The sequence below is a fragment of the Equus caballus genome, chromosome 11 (assembly GCF_041296265.1).
Source record: "Equus caballus isolate H_3958 breed thoroughbred chromosome 11, TB-T2T, whole genome shotgun sequence".
NCBI lineage: Eukaryota > Metazoa > Chordata > Mammalia > Perissodactyla > Equidae > Equus > Equus caballus.
Window position 1 is genome coordinate 12,159,925 of NC_091694.1, and position 15,759 is coordinate 12,175,683.

Consider the following 15,759-nt stretch of genomic DNA (forward strand, 5'->3'; position numbering starts at 1 on the left):
TCTTGAACAGTTAGGGAAATTACCATCATAAATGTAAAAGATCATGACAGGCTCCTTCTTTGTTCTATGACTTGCTTTTCCAATCAGGGAATTACTTGTACAGGTAGAGAAAGTATAACAGGTGTTTCACTGACAATTCTGGGTTCCTTTGTCAACATCTCGCTGCTCTGTTTTCATCTTCCTTGGCTAAAGAAGTGCTGTGCCATGTAGTTCAAAAAAGTAACTAGAAAATCTTTGTTTTGAAGAGTAGCTTACTGTCTGAAAACCAGACTACCATTTTAGGGAGAAATATCCTCACCTGTTTCTGAAATAACAAAAATGAATAGTGTTCAAATCATGTTTTGCATATTAAGTGTTCTCTACAGGTGAGCTAGGGTGGAGAAATAAAACCCATATTGTTAAGGACTGAATGTTTGTATCCCCCACCAAATTCGCATGTTGAAGCCCTGACCCCCAATGTGACTGTACTGGGACATCGAGTCTTTAAGGAGGTAATTAAGGTTAAATGAGGTCATAGGGTGGTCCCTAACCCAATAGGACTGGTGTCCTTATAAGAAGAGGAAGAGACAGGAGGGATGTGTGCTCACAGAGAGAAGACCATGTGTGGAAACAGCAAGAAAGAAGGTGGCCATCTGCAAGCCAAGGAGAGAGCCCACAGGAGAAACCAAACCTGCCAACACTGTGTTCTCTGTCTTCCAGCCCCTCGAACTGCGAGAAAACAAGTGTCTGTTGTTGAAGCCCCCAGTCTGTGGTATTTTGTTCAGGCAGCACCCACCAACAAAGACAGCATTCAGAGTCCTTTATCCATTAGCACTGTAGACACAGTGCCTAAGACGTACAAAAGCTTTTGAAATGCTCCAAGACCTGAACAAAGAAAACGTATTGGTTCAAAAATGACAAGAAAACTCCACAATCAAAATGAATTAATATATAATTCAGTGTTTACAAAACGAGTCAATGTTGACTCGGTTATATTACTAAATACTTTATTCTTAACAGAATTCAAAATGATAAAAGAGAAGCTTTAAAAAATTATAGAAAAAATAAACATTGAATGTTGGGGGGGATTTTAATATGTTTGATATGATAGGAGGTGTAGGTCTCCAAGAGTAGGGGTACCCAGAGGCTACCCCGGAGAGGACCAAAAGCTGCTGCACGTTCATTCCTTCACATCAGTTTCCAAAACTGAGCCCCTCCCTCAAGACAACAGATTTTCACTCAGGACAGGAAACCCCCAAAAAGACAAGCCGTATTATTTTACTTTATTCACACAAGGGTGAGATGAGTGACAGCTGGCCTGCTCAGACCCACCTTGCTTCCGAACTCCATGACCCAAGTTGACATTCAGCACTTACCAAACTCTTCCACTAGGGGCAGTGCAGAGTAAAACCTCCCTCTACTCCAAAGGGTCGGGACTCTTGGAGATGTAGTCTGAGGTGACCAAGCAAAGTTTTTTTTGAAAATTAGGGTTTTATCTTAAAAGTGATTGTGTATTTCATTTTCTCCCCCGTAATATGTCTATACTTATTTTAATATAAAAGTAATTTTTAAAAGTATTTACTGATGCGAAAATTTGACATTCCAACAAGATTGGTCATGTTTGTTTTGTTATTCATCCCATCACAGACCTCAGAGGTATGGTATCACAATTTGAGAAATACGGATGTGTAGGAACACTCAAACTCCGCCCCCATAATTCCATCTACCCACTACAATCAGCTTTACCTAGCAATGAAATCATGCTGATTTTGCCTTGCCTTCCAATTGGAAGGCCTCCATCTTTTTACTCAGCCCTCCTTTTATTCAACCTTCCTCTCTAATCCCCTGATACACCCATCCCTGGCCTGCCTCTCCTAGTGCTCATGTTGTCCCCAATCCAGGAGCACCCTCCACATCTCCCCTTCAGTTCAAACACCACCCATTCAATAGGGTCCAGCTGAAGTCAACCTTCTTCCCCTGTAGTCTTCCTCTGACTTCCTCATATAATCATCTTTCTCTCCTCCAAGATGTTAAGATATTTTAGTCTGAACCATTTGTCTGGCATGATACAAGCACTTTCTCATCATCAGTGCTGGTGAGGTTCACAGGACCAGGCAGGATGGATTGGCTTTCTCCCACAGAGGCTGGGTAAGCCATCTGGGCTGGGCCGCAGGGTGAAAAATTGAAGGGCTGACTGACTCCTGATAGACAGAATAATAATTTACAGTTTACAACTGCCTTCTATTTTGCTCTGGTTATTTCATAGATGTACAACTTGTCTCCCAAACTAGACTCTAAGCCTCCACATGGCACTGGCTTTGTTTTTTACTTTTTTCTTTTTACCCTGGTGGAAAAGGCTCCTGAGCAGGACAAACAGTGTAAGTGGCTAATTAATTCTTCTTTTCCTCTATGAGGCGTCTAACTCACGTTCCAGCTCTGCTTAAGGATCCTCATGGCCCAGTCTTTTCATTCTTACTAATTACCTCCTCTCCCCTATCTTGACCCCTTAGGTCAGAAAATATTGGGAAATATAAGATACAGACTTTCCCGTGGGAAAGTGCATGAAGACGCCCAGGATCACTCTGTGAGAACCCGGATTATATGACGTCCCTAATCTTCTTCTTCATCATCTGCCCTTGTTCTTGACAGGCTGTGTCACGGTTGTAGTTAGGTGTTTGTGTATTTGTGGTGGTATTGTGTAACTGTTTACCTATTCTGCTCGCCAGACTGTAAGCTCTCTGAGGGCAAGGAAGGACCATGTGGCTGTTTTGCCCTGCATGGTATCCTAAGCACAGCATAAAGCCTGGTACACGTAGGTGCTTAATACTCTTGTTGAATGAAGGAAAGAATGAATGGAGCGTCCAGATAAGGTGTTTTGGCAGGTCTTTGCATTCTTGTTCCTCCCATTAAAAAAAACTCTTCTGGCTCTTTCAGACGACAAAGGATGTACAAGGAGCAGCTGAACCTTACTTCCTTCGACCCCCCACTGCAGCTGCGACTCGAGGCCAGCTGGGTCCAGTTCCACCTGGGGATCAATCGCCACGGGCTATACTCCCGGTCCAGTCCTGTCGTCAGCAAACTCCTCCACGACATGAGTCGCTTTCCCACCATCAGTGCTGGTGAGGTTCACAGGACCAGGGAGGATGGATTGACTTTCTCCCAGGGAGGCTAGGCAAACCATTGCTGGCTGGGCTGCAGGGTGAAATATTAAAGGGTTAACTCTGACTCCTGATAGAATAAGAAGAGAAATACAGACATTGACCTTTTTCCCTTTGATAGAGATCTTACAACGATAATCTTATCACAACCCCACAAGGCAGGCACAAGGAGGGGCTCTGTCCACTGAAAGAAAGGTGATCACTACTATTTATCTAGTACTTCTTTTGAACCTGGCAACTCTCTTATACAAGGATGTTATGACATGGACATTATCATTGCCATTTTATAGATGGGAAAACTGAGACTCAGAGAGGTTAAGCAACTTGGCCAAGGACCCAGAGGTGGAGCGAGGACTTAACCTCAGGCCCGCTGTCTCCAGGTCTGTGCTGTCAAGCACTATAACAGTCTAAGTGACACAGCAAGTTATTAGCAGAGACAAACCTAGCATTGGTTTCCCAATCTGGTGCTGCTGGAGTGTCCATTGAAGGGCTAGAGAGCATGGGGCCTCGATGGAGAGCAGGGGGAAGACTGCAGCCAGCGGAGGCTCTGGGAGATGTCCTACTGAATGGTCAAGGCCCCCATGTTGTTGGCTCTCCCAGGAGCATGGCCGAACATTCTCACTGTCCTTCTCCTTTGCAGATTACAGCCAGGACGAGAAAGCCTTGCTTGGGGCGTGTGACTGCACGCAGAGTAAGTAAGGCCTCACCTCCATCCAGCCCTCCATCATCACAGATGTGTGAACCCCAGGACGTGGCAGCAACATGAAGGGCCCACTGTCCACTCCCTGAGGGCCCTGGTCGGGAGTTGAAGGAACAACTCTCTGTCTAATCTCTGAGAACTCAACATTTCTCCCCACCCGCCCACACACAAGAAAAGGCATTTATGAGGCGTTCTTGTGTAGGACCCTGCTGGGCAGTGTATGGTCCGGGGACCAGCATCATTGACGTCATCAAGGAGCTTGTTAGAAATACAGAATCTCAGTCCCCATTCTGATTTTCTGAATCAGAATCTGGATTTTAGCAAAACCCTCAAGAGACTGGAGTACATTCTCGAATTTAAGAATCAATTGTATAGGACAGTGGTTCTCAACCCAGCAACAAATTAGAGTCAGCTGAAGAGCTTTAAAAAGTGCTGCGATCTGGCCTCCACCCCAGGGGGTTCTGATTCAGTTGTGTAGAGTGAGGCCCAGGCATCAACATTTTTAAAACGTTCCAGGTGATTCCAAGGTTGAGACCCACTAGGGTAAATGATTAACGGAATCAAAAAGATAGGCATGAGATGCAGCACAGTCCCCTCCCAGGGTGCTATGAATTGGGTACAGTTGTGCCTGGACACTGCACTGGACCCAGCCCTCAGAGTGGCCAAGTCAGGCCTGGACACTGAAGCTCCCAGGCCAGTCACCACTGACCCTGAGTAATGTCATCCATTTATGTCAATATACTGAACACACATCATAAATTTCTGTGTGTGTCATTACGTGTTAAAGGTTTGAAAGACAACGTTTGTAGGGCCCAGGGCTTCCCTTTTATTTAGTTTCACACCTGCCATGTGCCATTTTATAGAACACAAAGGTGAATGAGACAGTGTCCCGACCCTCACGGAGCTTACAGCAGGGCCAGGACAGGGTGAAGCAAGTGAGGTGCCAAGGACACAACATGTGGGGGGTCGCACTCACTGTAAGGGTCATGTGAATGCACCTCAGGTGCCTTGTCCACCAAGCCTTGTCCCAAGCCCAGGTATACAGTCTGAACTAGGAAGAGATAGAAACAAACTAGTCTAATGCAAGATAACAGATGGCATAATCAGAATCTATCAGGGTGCCATCGAAACCCAGCCCTTCTTAGGGAAACATTCTTTGGGGTTTTCAGTGAATGTCAGTCTGGGGAAACCTGAATTGTTTGCCTTTTTCCCATAATGGCAGAAAAAGTATTGTCTTGAGCCCCTGGACACACTCTCCATGGCCTGACACGATGGCATTTACCCTGCAGGCTTTGAAAGCAAATCCTAGTCTTTAGGGTCTTATTAAGTAAGAGCAAAGAGAAGAATCGACTGGTATATGAATGAACAAAAGGTCACAGCCCTGAGCTCAGGCCCAGAAGCATCATTAACTCCCCCTCCTCCCCCCACAGTTGTGAAACCCAGTGGGGTCCACCTCAAGCTTGTTCTGCGGTTCTCGGACTTCGGGAAGGCCATGTTCAAACCCATGAGGTAAGTGGCTGGCTTCCGCGCCTCCGTGCCCAGCTGTGGCAGCCCTGAGGGAGTTTTGACCAAAATTAATAAAAGTGGTCTGAAATCTTCAAGCCAGTCATTTGGAAAGTCTGTGGGCAATCTGCCCCAGTATATAACTGGTTTTGATGATAATAATTAAAAACAGGAAAAGCTAGTCTCTATTTGGTCTTTGCTAGTATCTCTGCTACACAGTTTACAGGATTGTGTCTTTGGATCATCAGCAATCTTATGAGACAGGTACTGTAACAATATCCACTTTGCAGCTGAAGACACCAAGGCTCAGAGAGGCCACTTCACCCCAGTCTCCAAGCAGCGGGGCCAGGATTCAAACCCAGGCAGTTAGGTTGCTGAATTCACGCTCTATAATTGATACCCACTTTTTTCCAGGGCTAGGACCCTCAAAAATTTTACAGATCTCTACATAATAATACTTGTTTTGATTGAAAAACTAGCCAATGAAGAAAGGCTATTATGAACTCAATGACACTTTGTAATTAATTTCTGTTTTCGTAATAACAGCAAATACATGCTGTTTAAAATTTTGTAGTACATATAAGTAGACAAAATAATTTGTATTCAGTCTACAGACAGAGCTTGGTGTGCATATGGATTCCTGGCTTCTAAAGGGTCTGCACCTCACAGGTTGGGGACTCTGAATATTCCTCTTAGAGATGACATGTACAAGAGACAATGGCCCGAGGGATTCCCATTACCCAAGTCATGCTTTCTGCCAGAATGCACTGTCTTCCAATGGAATCCAATTAGATTGACTTAGAGTCTAAACTTTCAGTCAATTGAGAGGCCTATTGAAGGCCCAGTAATGGGTCTGGTGGTGGGGCCCCATCTTAATTCTAGTCCTCCTGCACTGCTTTAGCAAAAGCACCCCTTTAAGGAGAGCTTGGGAATAGAGAAGCTGCACATTGCAGCCACTTGGGGAGCCTTAAAACATCCTGTTGCCTGAGTCCCACCCTCAGAGAGCCCAAGAGAATTGGTCTGGGGGTTCCCCCTGTGATCCCAAGGCCCAGACAACCTTGGGAACCGCTGCTATATAAGAGCCCCCTTTTACCCATGTGAAAATCCAAAAACCCAGTTAAATTGGTCAATGTAAATGTATAACTTTTCAGAGATGTACGTGAAACAAGTGAACATCTGCCTATATTTAATTTATTGATGAAAAAAATCCCATCATATAAAACAATACATAGATTTGAGAATATTGCTTTTCTCCCCCCAGTCTCACATTTCACCTGTTCAAACTTTTTGTTATTTGTCATCATTGTCACTAGAGTCAAGTTTGGAGTCAATGTTAAATCAATGTTAAATTCCTCCCCCAACACCCCCTCCCCCAGTCTGTTTTAACAGTTCTGTCAGATAATAAAACCAACACAGCGTGAAGGTACCTCAGGTTAATGAATCAGTCCTAAACAAAACAAAGAAATTTCGAGGAGACTCTGTCATTTGAGAGACCATGCAAGGATTTGAATATAGAGCATCTCCCTTTTCTGAGGGACAGTTTTGGGACGGGGTCTTATCTTATATCCAGGCATTTAAAGTACTAAAAGAAAATTGTATTCCTTTTAAAAGAGAGAGAGCAGTGACCACACATGGCAATTAACCAAGGTTCCAGAAGCAGGCACGTGATTCTTTGGCGCACCAGTCAGCTGAACACATGAGCCACCGTCGAGTTCAGGCCACTATAGAGTTTTAAATTATTGTTATGTTTAGTCATGCACATTTAATGACTACTCATAAATGAGCACCGGTGAAAGAGAGGAAGCAGAAGGAACACTGATGTAGAAACTCGAGATGTTAAAGGGAAGCAGAAAAATAGTGATAAATTTGCGAATTCAGCACACATCCCCAGAGCCAAGAATTACGTTCTCTGAGCAAAATTCTTATATGGCACATTAGGATGTCTGCAGTTTTTTAAAACTGGAAGCTCATATAGATTAGGCGAGCTCCACTTTCACTTTCCATGCATGGGTAGGGAAAACTACCCAGGCTTGCAATGTTTTCTCTGCAGGAAAGCACGAGACGCGCCAGCCTCAGACCGCTTCTCTGCCTTGTCAATTACAAAACACAGAGATTGTTTAAATGAACCAGTTTCCTTCCTAAATATCATTAGGTCACAAAAGCCATTTTATCTATTATGCCATAACACAAAGTTGAATCTGCATTTTTATAAAATTTAGTCCTAACCCAAACATAGTTATCATTTTAAAATGTATTTCTTGCAAAAGCATGCATTTTTCCTATAAGTAGTTTAAAGTAAACAGCATTTTCTCATTAAGAAGGGAAAGTACAAATTCATCTTGGATAATATAAATTATGACCATAACTAAAAATTATATTTTTAATGTAATGTATACAATGAAAAATACACAAAAAGCACTGATGTAAAGTAAGAATGATTTTCACGTTTAAAATCACTTCTGAATGTGCCATACAAATACGAGGAAGCGATGTTTTAGAAATCCTAAAGGGTGTCGGAATTCAGGAACTAAAGTAAGATTGAGACACATGGACAGTCCTCACTGGCCTAGACGTTTGGTGATGCCAACGAGCAGACGTGGGTCAAGCCTGGGCAGGAGAGCTATATGCTAAAGGTGGCTGCCCTTTTTACAGTGGAATCCCTACTTTTGGCAGCGCCCCCCACTGTGGTTTCCAGGACTCATTTGTGTTTTTTGGCGAAGTGCACATCACTGATTCTATTGCTGGTTCTGTTTGTTTATAGCTTTTTGCAACATTACATTTATTTACATTTAAATCGCTTTTGCAGCCATCGTACAGCCCCACACGGTGGATTATAAGATTATGCGAAGATCATCATTCTTCCATGTTTATTAGCATCGAGGCGAGTCAACCTGGGGGCCAGAAGCCATGATGCCCTTAATGGGTGGGAAGTACCTTCCAGAACACACACACCCAACCCGCCCAGCATACTCAGGCAGGCTGATGCTTTTCAGGAACCCATTCGAGATTTAAAAATGTATATAAATCAACATCGTCTACACCAGCCTGCCTGTACCCTCTGGCTGGGCCCACTCTCATGACCCAGCTAGGGTTTCTCTGAGGCAACAGTTCTGTTTCTTCCTCTCTAGCACCCTAAGACCCAGAGCTTTTCTGTTCTTCAAACCTCAGTCATACTAAATTTCATCCCTAGGGCACTTTTCCTTTTATAAAGTCTTGTCTCGCGCCCCACCTCTCTTAATCCTTGGGCATCTGGGTCTGTACAATCTCTAGTCCTGCTAGCGAGTCCCCTCTCCTCTGTTTATATCTGCAGAAGGAGCTCTATATTTCTTCCCTCTTAATTACTGGGTTTTTGAAAGAATCAGCGGCTGTCACCAAAGCTGCTTAAGTAGGAGACTTGGAATTGGGGGTGCCTACAGGACAATGTCTTGCAAGAAGCCTGGCACCTCCTCCTGTGCAAGTCTTTGCCTAGCCAATCGAGCCATGGGCCATTCCTGATGTGTTGACTGTCCCATCATCTGTGCATACATTAAAAGCATAAAAGCATGTTTTGCTCCCCTCTGGTCATGCTTATCAGCTCTCTTCTCAGGCTCCCAGCTGAGGTCTGAGTCCAGGGCGTGATTCCTTCCTTCCTTCCAGACAGCAGCGAGATGAAGAGACGCCCGAGGACTTCTTCTATTTCATTGACTTTCAGAGACACAATGCTGAGATTGCTGCTTTCCATCTGGACAGGTAGGGTTTGGCCCCATGGAGATGACGTTGACTGCAAGGGCCAATCCACATCAGGTGGGACCTCCCTGGCATTTCTTCTTTCCAGCTCCTTATCTTCTTCATGAACCTCAGTGATGCCTTCTAACCCAACACATCCCCTCCAACCCCATGGGTTGGAAAACACAAGGTCTTTTAATGTACTGAAAAGAACAACTTACAAAGAAAACTAACTCTGCCAGGCTGCTCAAGCTGCCAGCTTGGGCCTGACATTGTCCTTTGCTCTCTTTACCTGATCCAAGGAGTCTTAAGGTTGTAGCATTTAAAAGTGAAAGCACATTCCTAAACTTCCTAGCTCCTCCTAGTTGCCTATTATTACTACTCAAGGTGTGGTCTGTGGACTGGCAGCCTGAGCACCGCCCAGGAGCTGTTCAGAAATGCAGAATCTCAGCCTCACCCTGGCCCCACTGAGTTTGAGCCTGTATTTGAACAAGACTCCAGGTGACTCATCTGCACATTGAAGTATGAACTCTGACCTAGAACACAGCTTGGATGGTGGGAAGGTTTGCCGAGGAGGCTTGATGGAATAAGGATTCCTTTTCCACCCCTTTAGATGTAGGTTTGGGCACTGTAGGTGTGGGCACTGTAGGTGTCAGCTCAGCACTGCAGAGACCCCCTCAGCTGGGTATGGTCAGGAATGCCAGTCAATTTCTAGTGAGTGATCATCGAACTCCCTGACCATTCCTTAGGTCTGAACATGGCTCCCTCTCTTTCAGGATTCTGGATTTCCGACGGGTGCCACCAACAGTGGGAAGGCTAGTCAATGTCACCAAGGAAATCCTGGAGGTCACCAAGAATGAAATCCTGCAGAGCGTTTTCTTTGTCTCTCCAGGTAGAATACCGGCCAAAGCAATATTCTGGGTCTAAGAACACGGTAGGCCGATGTGGCCACTGTTACATTCAGCAGTGGGCTGACCTCCTGCCAGTAGCACCATCCATTAGAGGGATGGGTGTATGCTGCCCTCAGATACTCCCGCCCTGGTCCACCTGAGCATCACACAAGATGAACAGGGGATGGGTAAAGTTTGTACATGAGAAGCTAACTAGTCTGTGTGGGCACTGAACTATGATGCTGGCCTCAGTGAGATCAGATGTTATCCATTCAAAGAGCATTCTAATCATATGGATAGGATGCAATGAGGCTGGGTCCCCCACGCTGTCTCTGCTCCGAGACATTTGAAAATTGGCATCCAGGATACTCAGTTGAGTAGCATTCATGAGCCCCGACATCTGGAAAAGGCAGTGTTTTCTTCTTCTGCCTTTTCCCAAGCTGTGAGTTCAGGGTTTCCCTTCCCTTTGAGTGGACTTCCTGAGGGTGGGAAGACGGCATGCCTCCAAAGCCCTTCTCTTACTCCTCCTCTCTTCTCCTCCCTCCTCTAGCCAGCAACGTGTGCTTCTTTGCCAAGTGTCCATACATGTGCAAGACTGAATACGCTGTCTGTGGCAACCCACACATGCTAGAGGGTTCCCTCTCCGCGTACCTGCCATCTCTCAACCTGGCCCCCAGGCTGTCTGTGCCCAACCCGTGGATCCGCTCCTACTCACTGGCAGGAAAAGAGGAGTGAGTTGGCCCCCTGGCCACAATGCCATGCCCACAGTCTTGCAGTACCAAGGACTTGTGGCTAGCCTGGCTTTTGGACCCAAAAGCTGCCTCAGTCTTCTTTGTGTCATCTCCTATCGATCCTGGGATCAGCTGTGTCTCTTCTCTCCCTTTACTTCATTTATTCAGTTATAAAGAGCCTACTATGTACCCAATGCTAGGTGCTAGGGGATACAGAAATGAAAGACACAGGTTCTCCCCTCAAGAAGCTCCATGACCTAGTAGGACGGACAGACAGGTAGCCAGGTTATGAAAACACAGTGCAACACTTGCCGTAACAGAGAAACCCACGAGGAGCCTGCAGGGAGACCCGGTTCACCTAAGCCCTGTGACGCCAAGGACTTCATAGTTATATCCCCAGGGCCTTCCACACTCCCTAGCACATAGTAGGTATTCAGTTAGTGTTAGTTGACTGAATAGGCTCATGAATCCAGCCACCCAAATCGTGGTGGAAAGAGAAGTAATCCGGGAAGGATTTCTGGAGACGTGACAGATCTTGAGAGACCCGTGCAGGCTGAGTAAGAGCCCATCAGATGAAAAGGGACACGGGGGCATCCCAGGCAGAGGAGCACGTGTAAAAGAGAAATGACACAGAATGGCTCGTAGGGAGACCTCAAATGGCTCAGAACCGGAGGGCCAGGGTCCGAGGCTCGGTGCGAGGAGCTGCAGAGGAAGCAGGGGAGGGAAACGCAGCCAGCCTTTCCCCTGCGGCCATCATCTCCCTTCCCGCATAGTATCACCGCCCAGCAGAGTGGAGGCTCAGGACCTGCTCACCACATGGCATCTGCACCCTCCCATGTCTTTGCCCAGGATCCTCCTGAATGCCCCCAACGACCACCTGCGTGCCGAGCAGCTGCCACCAGCCCAGGGCAGGATCAGGGAGGCAGGGACTTGGGGGGAGGGGAAGGTGTGAGGAGGGCCCCCAACACCTTGCCATCTTGGCTTTTCCAGCCCCAGGACTTCTTCTCCCCCTCAGGTGGGAGGTCAATCCACTTTACTGTGACACAGTGAAACAGATCTACCCGTACAATAGCAGCAACCGGCTCCTCAACATCATCGACATGGCCATCTTCGACTTCTTGATAGGTAGGTCCCCATGCTCAGGGCATCTGGCACGAGTGGGCTCTACTGTTGGGCTGGGATTCTCTGTGAACTTGGGCAACAAGTTACAGCCTGGACTACGAGGACAGAATAACCCCGCACCTGCCACAGCCTTAGAAGTGATGGAGGTCCCAGAGGACAGAAGTTAACATGCTCCCCTCCTAGGAGGGGACATCACTCAGGCAGACAACCCTGCGGCAAGGCCCAGGCAGGCGTCGGATTTGAAGTTATTTGTTCCCTTGACCAAGTGAGAGGGAAACCAGGGAGGAAGGGAGGAGGGAGCACAGTAAGTGTGGAGCAGCAGGAGGGCCCAGAGAAGGGACTGGTCAGCCCTTCTTCAAGTCCCTCGGGGACCAGGGAAAGCTAGGGACAGAGCAGATAGTTACAAAGGCAGCCGTCATACACGCTTAGATCTGAAGTCAGACAGCACCCACCCCAGCGCACTCATGCCCCCCAAGAAGTTAACCTGTGTCCTTACTGTACCCGGGCCTCGGCTGAGGAGCTCTGGTCAGGAAAGTCCACCCTGATGCGGTGTATTGGAACCCCTGGCCAGGGGCTGGGAGTGGGGCTAGAGTGAGTCTTAGATTTGAAAACAGGCCATAGTAGTTTGTTTGCTTACTTACCTTCCTTCTCCCTCTGCAACTTCACTAATAACCCTGGGGAATTGACAGCCTGTGACCCTGGGTTCAGACTCATCTCTGAATAGGCCTTCGTGCCCCAGAGAGAACTCAAACGTCGGGAGTATCCATCCCCTGGCCTACGGGCCTTAGCGCCAATGTCTCTTCTCCTTGACAGGAAACATGGACCGTCACCATTATGAGATGTTCACCAAATTTGGGGATGATGGGTTCCTTATTCACCTTGACAATGCCAGAGGGTAAGTGACCCCACACTCTCCTCTCCCAGCCCTACTCCTTGTGCAGCTGCTCAGGGGAAACCAGAGGCCCCTAGAGTGAGGGGCCTCCACGTTCTATCTCCTAACCCTACTTGTTCCATTTCCTTTTTCTCTTGCTCTTTGCTAAGTACCACTTGATTCTCCTCTACCCTAAGAGAACTAGTCAAACAGACTGAAGTTTTCCACTTTTACTAGATGGTTCACTCCTGGAAACACAGCACATAGCTCACCCTCAGTGGTTGGTAAATGAATGAATGAATGATTGCTTGGTTTTAACATCTTTGGACAGACCCTTTTGTAAGCTGGTTGAGGAGTAGGGCTGGACAGGCAGCTGCCATGCTCCCTGGCACTTACTCCAAGCTGTGATTCAATGAAAGGCTGAGGTAGAGAAGAGAGAGAAAAAACGGTGAGGAGGAAGAGGCTCCTTGCCACCCTTGAAAGCCTGTTTCTCTCCTAGGTTTGGACGACACTCCCATGACGAAATGTCCATCCTCGCACCGCTCTCCCAGTGCTGCAGGTAAGCTTTCAGTTCCAGCACAGGTCACAATTGTGACACTTCATCCTGCTCACAGCCAAGCTCTGAAGGTTTTATTCAGTTTTCACTGGCCTTGGACGTAGCAGGGTGGAATGACAGGAATTAGATCATTTCTTATACTACAAGGACAGAATTTTCCCCAGCAACATCTCAGACTCTTTCATCCTTCAGCACAGGATGACTTAGGATTTATTCTCTAACCCGCTCAGATAATCACCTATTTTTGCAAAGCCTGACAGTCTTTGATATGCCTAAGCAAACCTCTGCTTCACCCAGCACCCTTATAAGCTCATAAATACTACTGCATCATCACCATCGAAGCAAAATCCTGATAAAAGTCCCATAAACCTGCATCAGATTGAAAGGAAGTACTTAGATTTGGGCCTGGCCGCCACTTCTCTAGAGAATCTCTAACCTGCTTCCACCCGGTGTTCCAGCCAGGCTTGGAAAACTGGCCAGCTGCTCAGCTGCAGGACGTGATTCACATCTAGCAAAACCACCTCATTCGTTTCCCACTGGAAAACTCAGAGCAGAGCCTCCATTTCCTTTATCTACATCTTAGGTTAACTTAAACACGCTTCCCTCTTTGCCTCCCTTCCTCTCATCCTGAGTAGAACAGGCAGTAGTTATGACAAAAGTCAGACAATTAAGCTGCTCACAGATCTAAGTCCAAGTCAGATTCCCACAGAAAAATCAAAATCCTCAAGTGAAGACTGTCCCACCCATTTCCATCCCTCTAACTTGAGAATGTGACACAGAGAAATGTTACAAAGTTGGCAAGAAACAACTTGGAAGCTGACAGTTTCTACAACTTTTGAGATGGCAAACATGGTCCTCATTTCACTTACCAGAAACTTCCCTCATTAGCTTTAAAAGTCATTATCACTTCTGTTTTGATTCCCTGAGCAATGTCAGATGCAGCCGGGTCCAGCATCACTACTGTGTGACACGACAATGATTAGAGTACAAATGGCTCGGTAGGTCCTTGACCAAAAGGCAACTGGGCAAAGGACTGCAAAATAGTGGATGTCATCTTTTGTTCATGCCCTTTTTACCCGGTTTTCATTAAAACGTGCTTAAGAAGGCACTGGAGGTGGTCTCAGAACATCAGCTAGAATAGCTGTCCGGGTAAAGCAGCAAGTTCAGGCAAGTTATTTTCTTTACATTTACTTATTTGGTTCCTATGACTTTGTCCTTCCAGGATAAAAAAGAAAACACTTTCGCACCTGCAGCTGCTGACACAAGCCAACTACAGACTCAGTGATGTGATGCGGGAGTCACTGCTAGAAGATCAGCTCACCCCCGTCCTCACAGAGCCCCACCTCCTTGCCCTGGATCGGAGACTCCAAATCATCCTGAAGACAGTGGAGGAGTGCATAGAGGTCCATGGAGAGCACAGTGTCATAGCCAGCGGCCCAGCAGAACAGTCGGCCCCAGACTCTGGCCAGGCCAACTTGACAAGCTAGGGGCTGGACAAGTCAAATTTCAGAAACTACACCTGGAGCCGGCAGGGGACTCTGGAGTGTGGACCTCACGCTCACATCCTCCATCAATGCTAGAGGTTCTGGGTCATGAGCTCAGAAAGCAGATAGGGACACTGGGATGATTCTAAAAGAGCAAAAGAAGTGGGATCCACCGAACTTTCTTCCTTGGTGCACTGCTTGGACTGCCTTGGCTCCCTCTTTCCAAGAAAGGACTGTTTCATCAACAACACAGAACACCTCCTGAGCCCACTGGGAAATCTGGATGTGGGTCAGGTTCGGAAGGTCTGAAAGCCCTGCTCCTAGGAGAGTATTAACTCTAACAAATAAAATAAAAGGACATCAAGTGGATACCCAACTGACCTCCGCATCCTTATTATATCTACAAGGATAATTCCCAGTCCAGCTAAACAGCTGGCACATTGCTAGCAGACAAAACATCTACCGATGGTAACTGTCCAACCGGGTCAAAGTAGACCTCACACTTTCTACTTACATTCCAGTCACTGTAGCCCAATCTGAATACAATAATCCCTACCAACTGGTCCTAAAGTACTTTCTCAGAAATAGTATTACAAGACGTAAAAATAATATAAGGATTCGCTCAAAATATCAGAAAAGGGATGTTTTCATCGGAGAGTATTTAATATCAATTGAAATAACATCAAGTATGTCAAGAGTAGCATCCAGTAACAACAGAAGGGGTTTCAATGAAGGGAAAACAAGGGTGGTCTTGAAGGTGGGATAGCGTGTAAACAGGCCCAGCAGGTGCATGAGCCTAGATTAAGGCAGGAGAAAGCCAGGGCTTACCATAGCCCACTGCTCACAAGCCTCTTTCCCGTAAGACCCCAGAAATTGCCCCACGTTCCCCCAACAAAAGCAGGAGGCCATCTAGAAAGGTCTGACACTCTGGACAACGCCCCCCCTCCCCCTCCCGCCGCCAGCTGCTTGCTCAAGAAGGACTAAAGTTTACTTTCTCAGCCTCCCTTAAAAGTGGACATATCAGGGATTCCATCTCCTCAACCGTCTCCCAACTGACTTC

General features: G+C 46.7%; 1 protein-coding gene across 1 annotated transcript in view; it reads left to right on the top strand.

Moving 5' to 3' along the window:
• Nucleotides 1–15,068, top strand: part of FAM20A (FAM20A golgi associated secretory pathway pseudokinase) — a 53,080-nt gene extending 38,012 nt beyond the window's left edge. The window contains exons 2-11 of the mRNA XM_001499208.7: nucleotides 2,914–3,098; nucleotides 3,778–3,828; nucleotides 5,268–5,346; nucleotides 8,977–9,069; nucleotides 9,822–9,937; nucleotides 10,486–10,666; nucleotides 11,682–11,791; nucleotides 12,602–12,683; nucleotides 13,159–13,218; nucleotides 14,438–15,068. Coding sequence (XP_001499258.4) covers nucleotides 2,914–3,098; nucleotides 3,778–3,828; nucleotides 5,268–5,346; nucleotides 8,977–9,069; nucleotides 9,822–9,937; nucleotides 10,486–10,666; nucleotides 11,682–11,791; nucleotides 12,602–12,683; nucleotides 13,159–13,218; nucleotides 14,438–14,702 — 1,222 coding nt within the window. The 3' untranslated portion in view covers nucleotides 14,703–15,068. The remainder of the gene's footprint in view (nucleotides 1–2,913; nucleotides 3,099–3,777; nucleotides 3,829–5,267; nucleotides 5,347–8,976; nucleotides 9,070–9,821; nucleotides 9,938–10,485; nucleotides 10,667–11,681; nucleotides 11,792–12,601; nucleotides 12,684–13,158; nucleotides 13,219–14,437) is intronic.
• The last annotated feature ends 691 nt before the right edge of the window (nucleotides 15,069–15,759 follow it).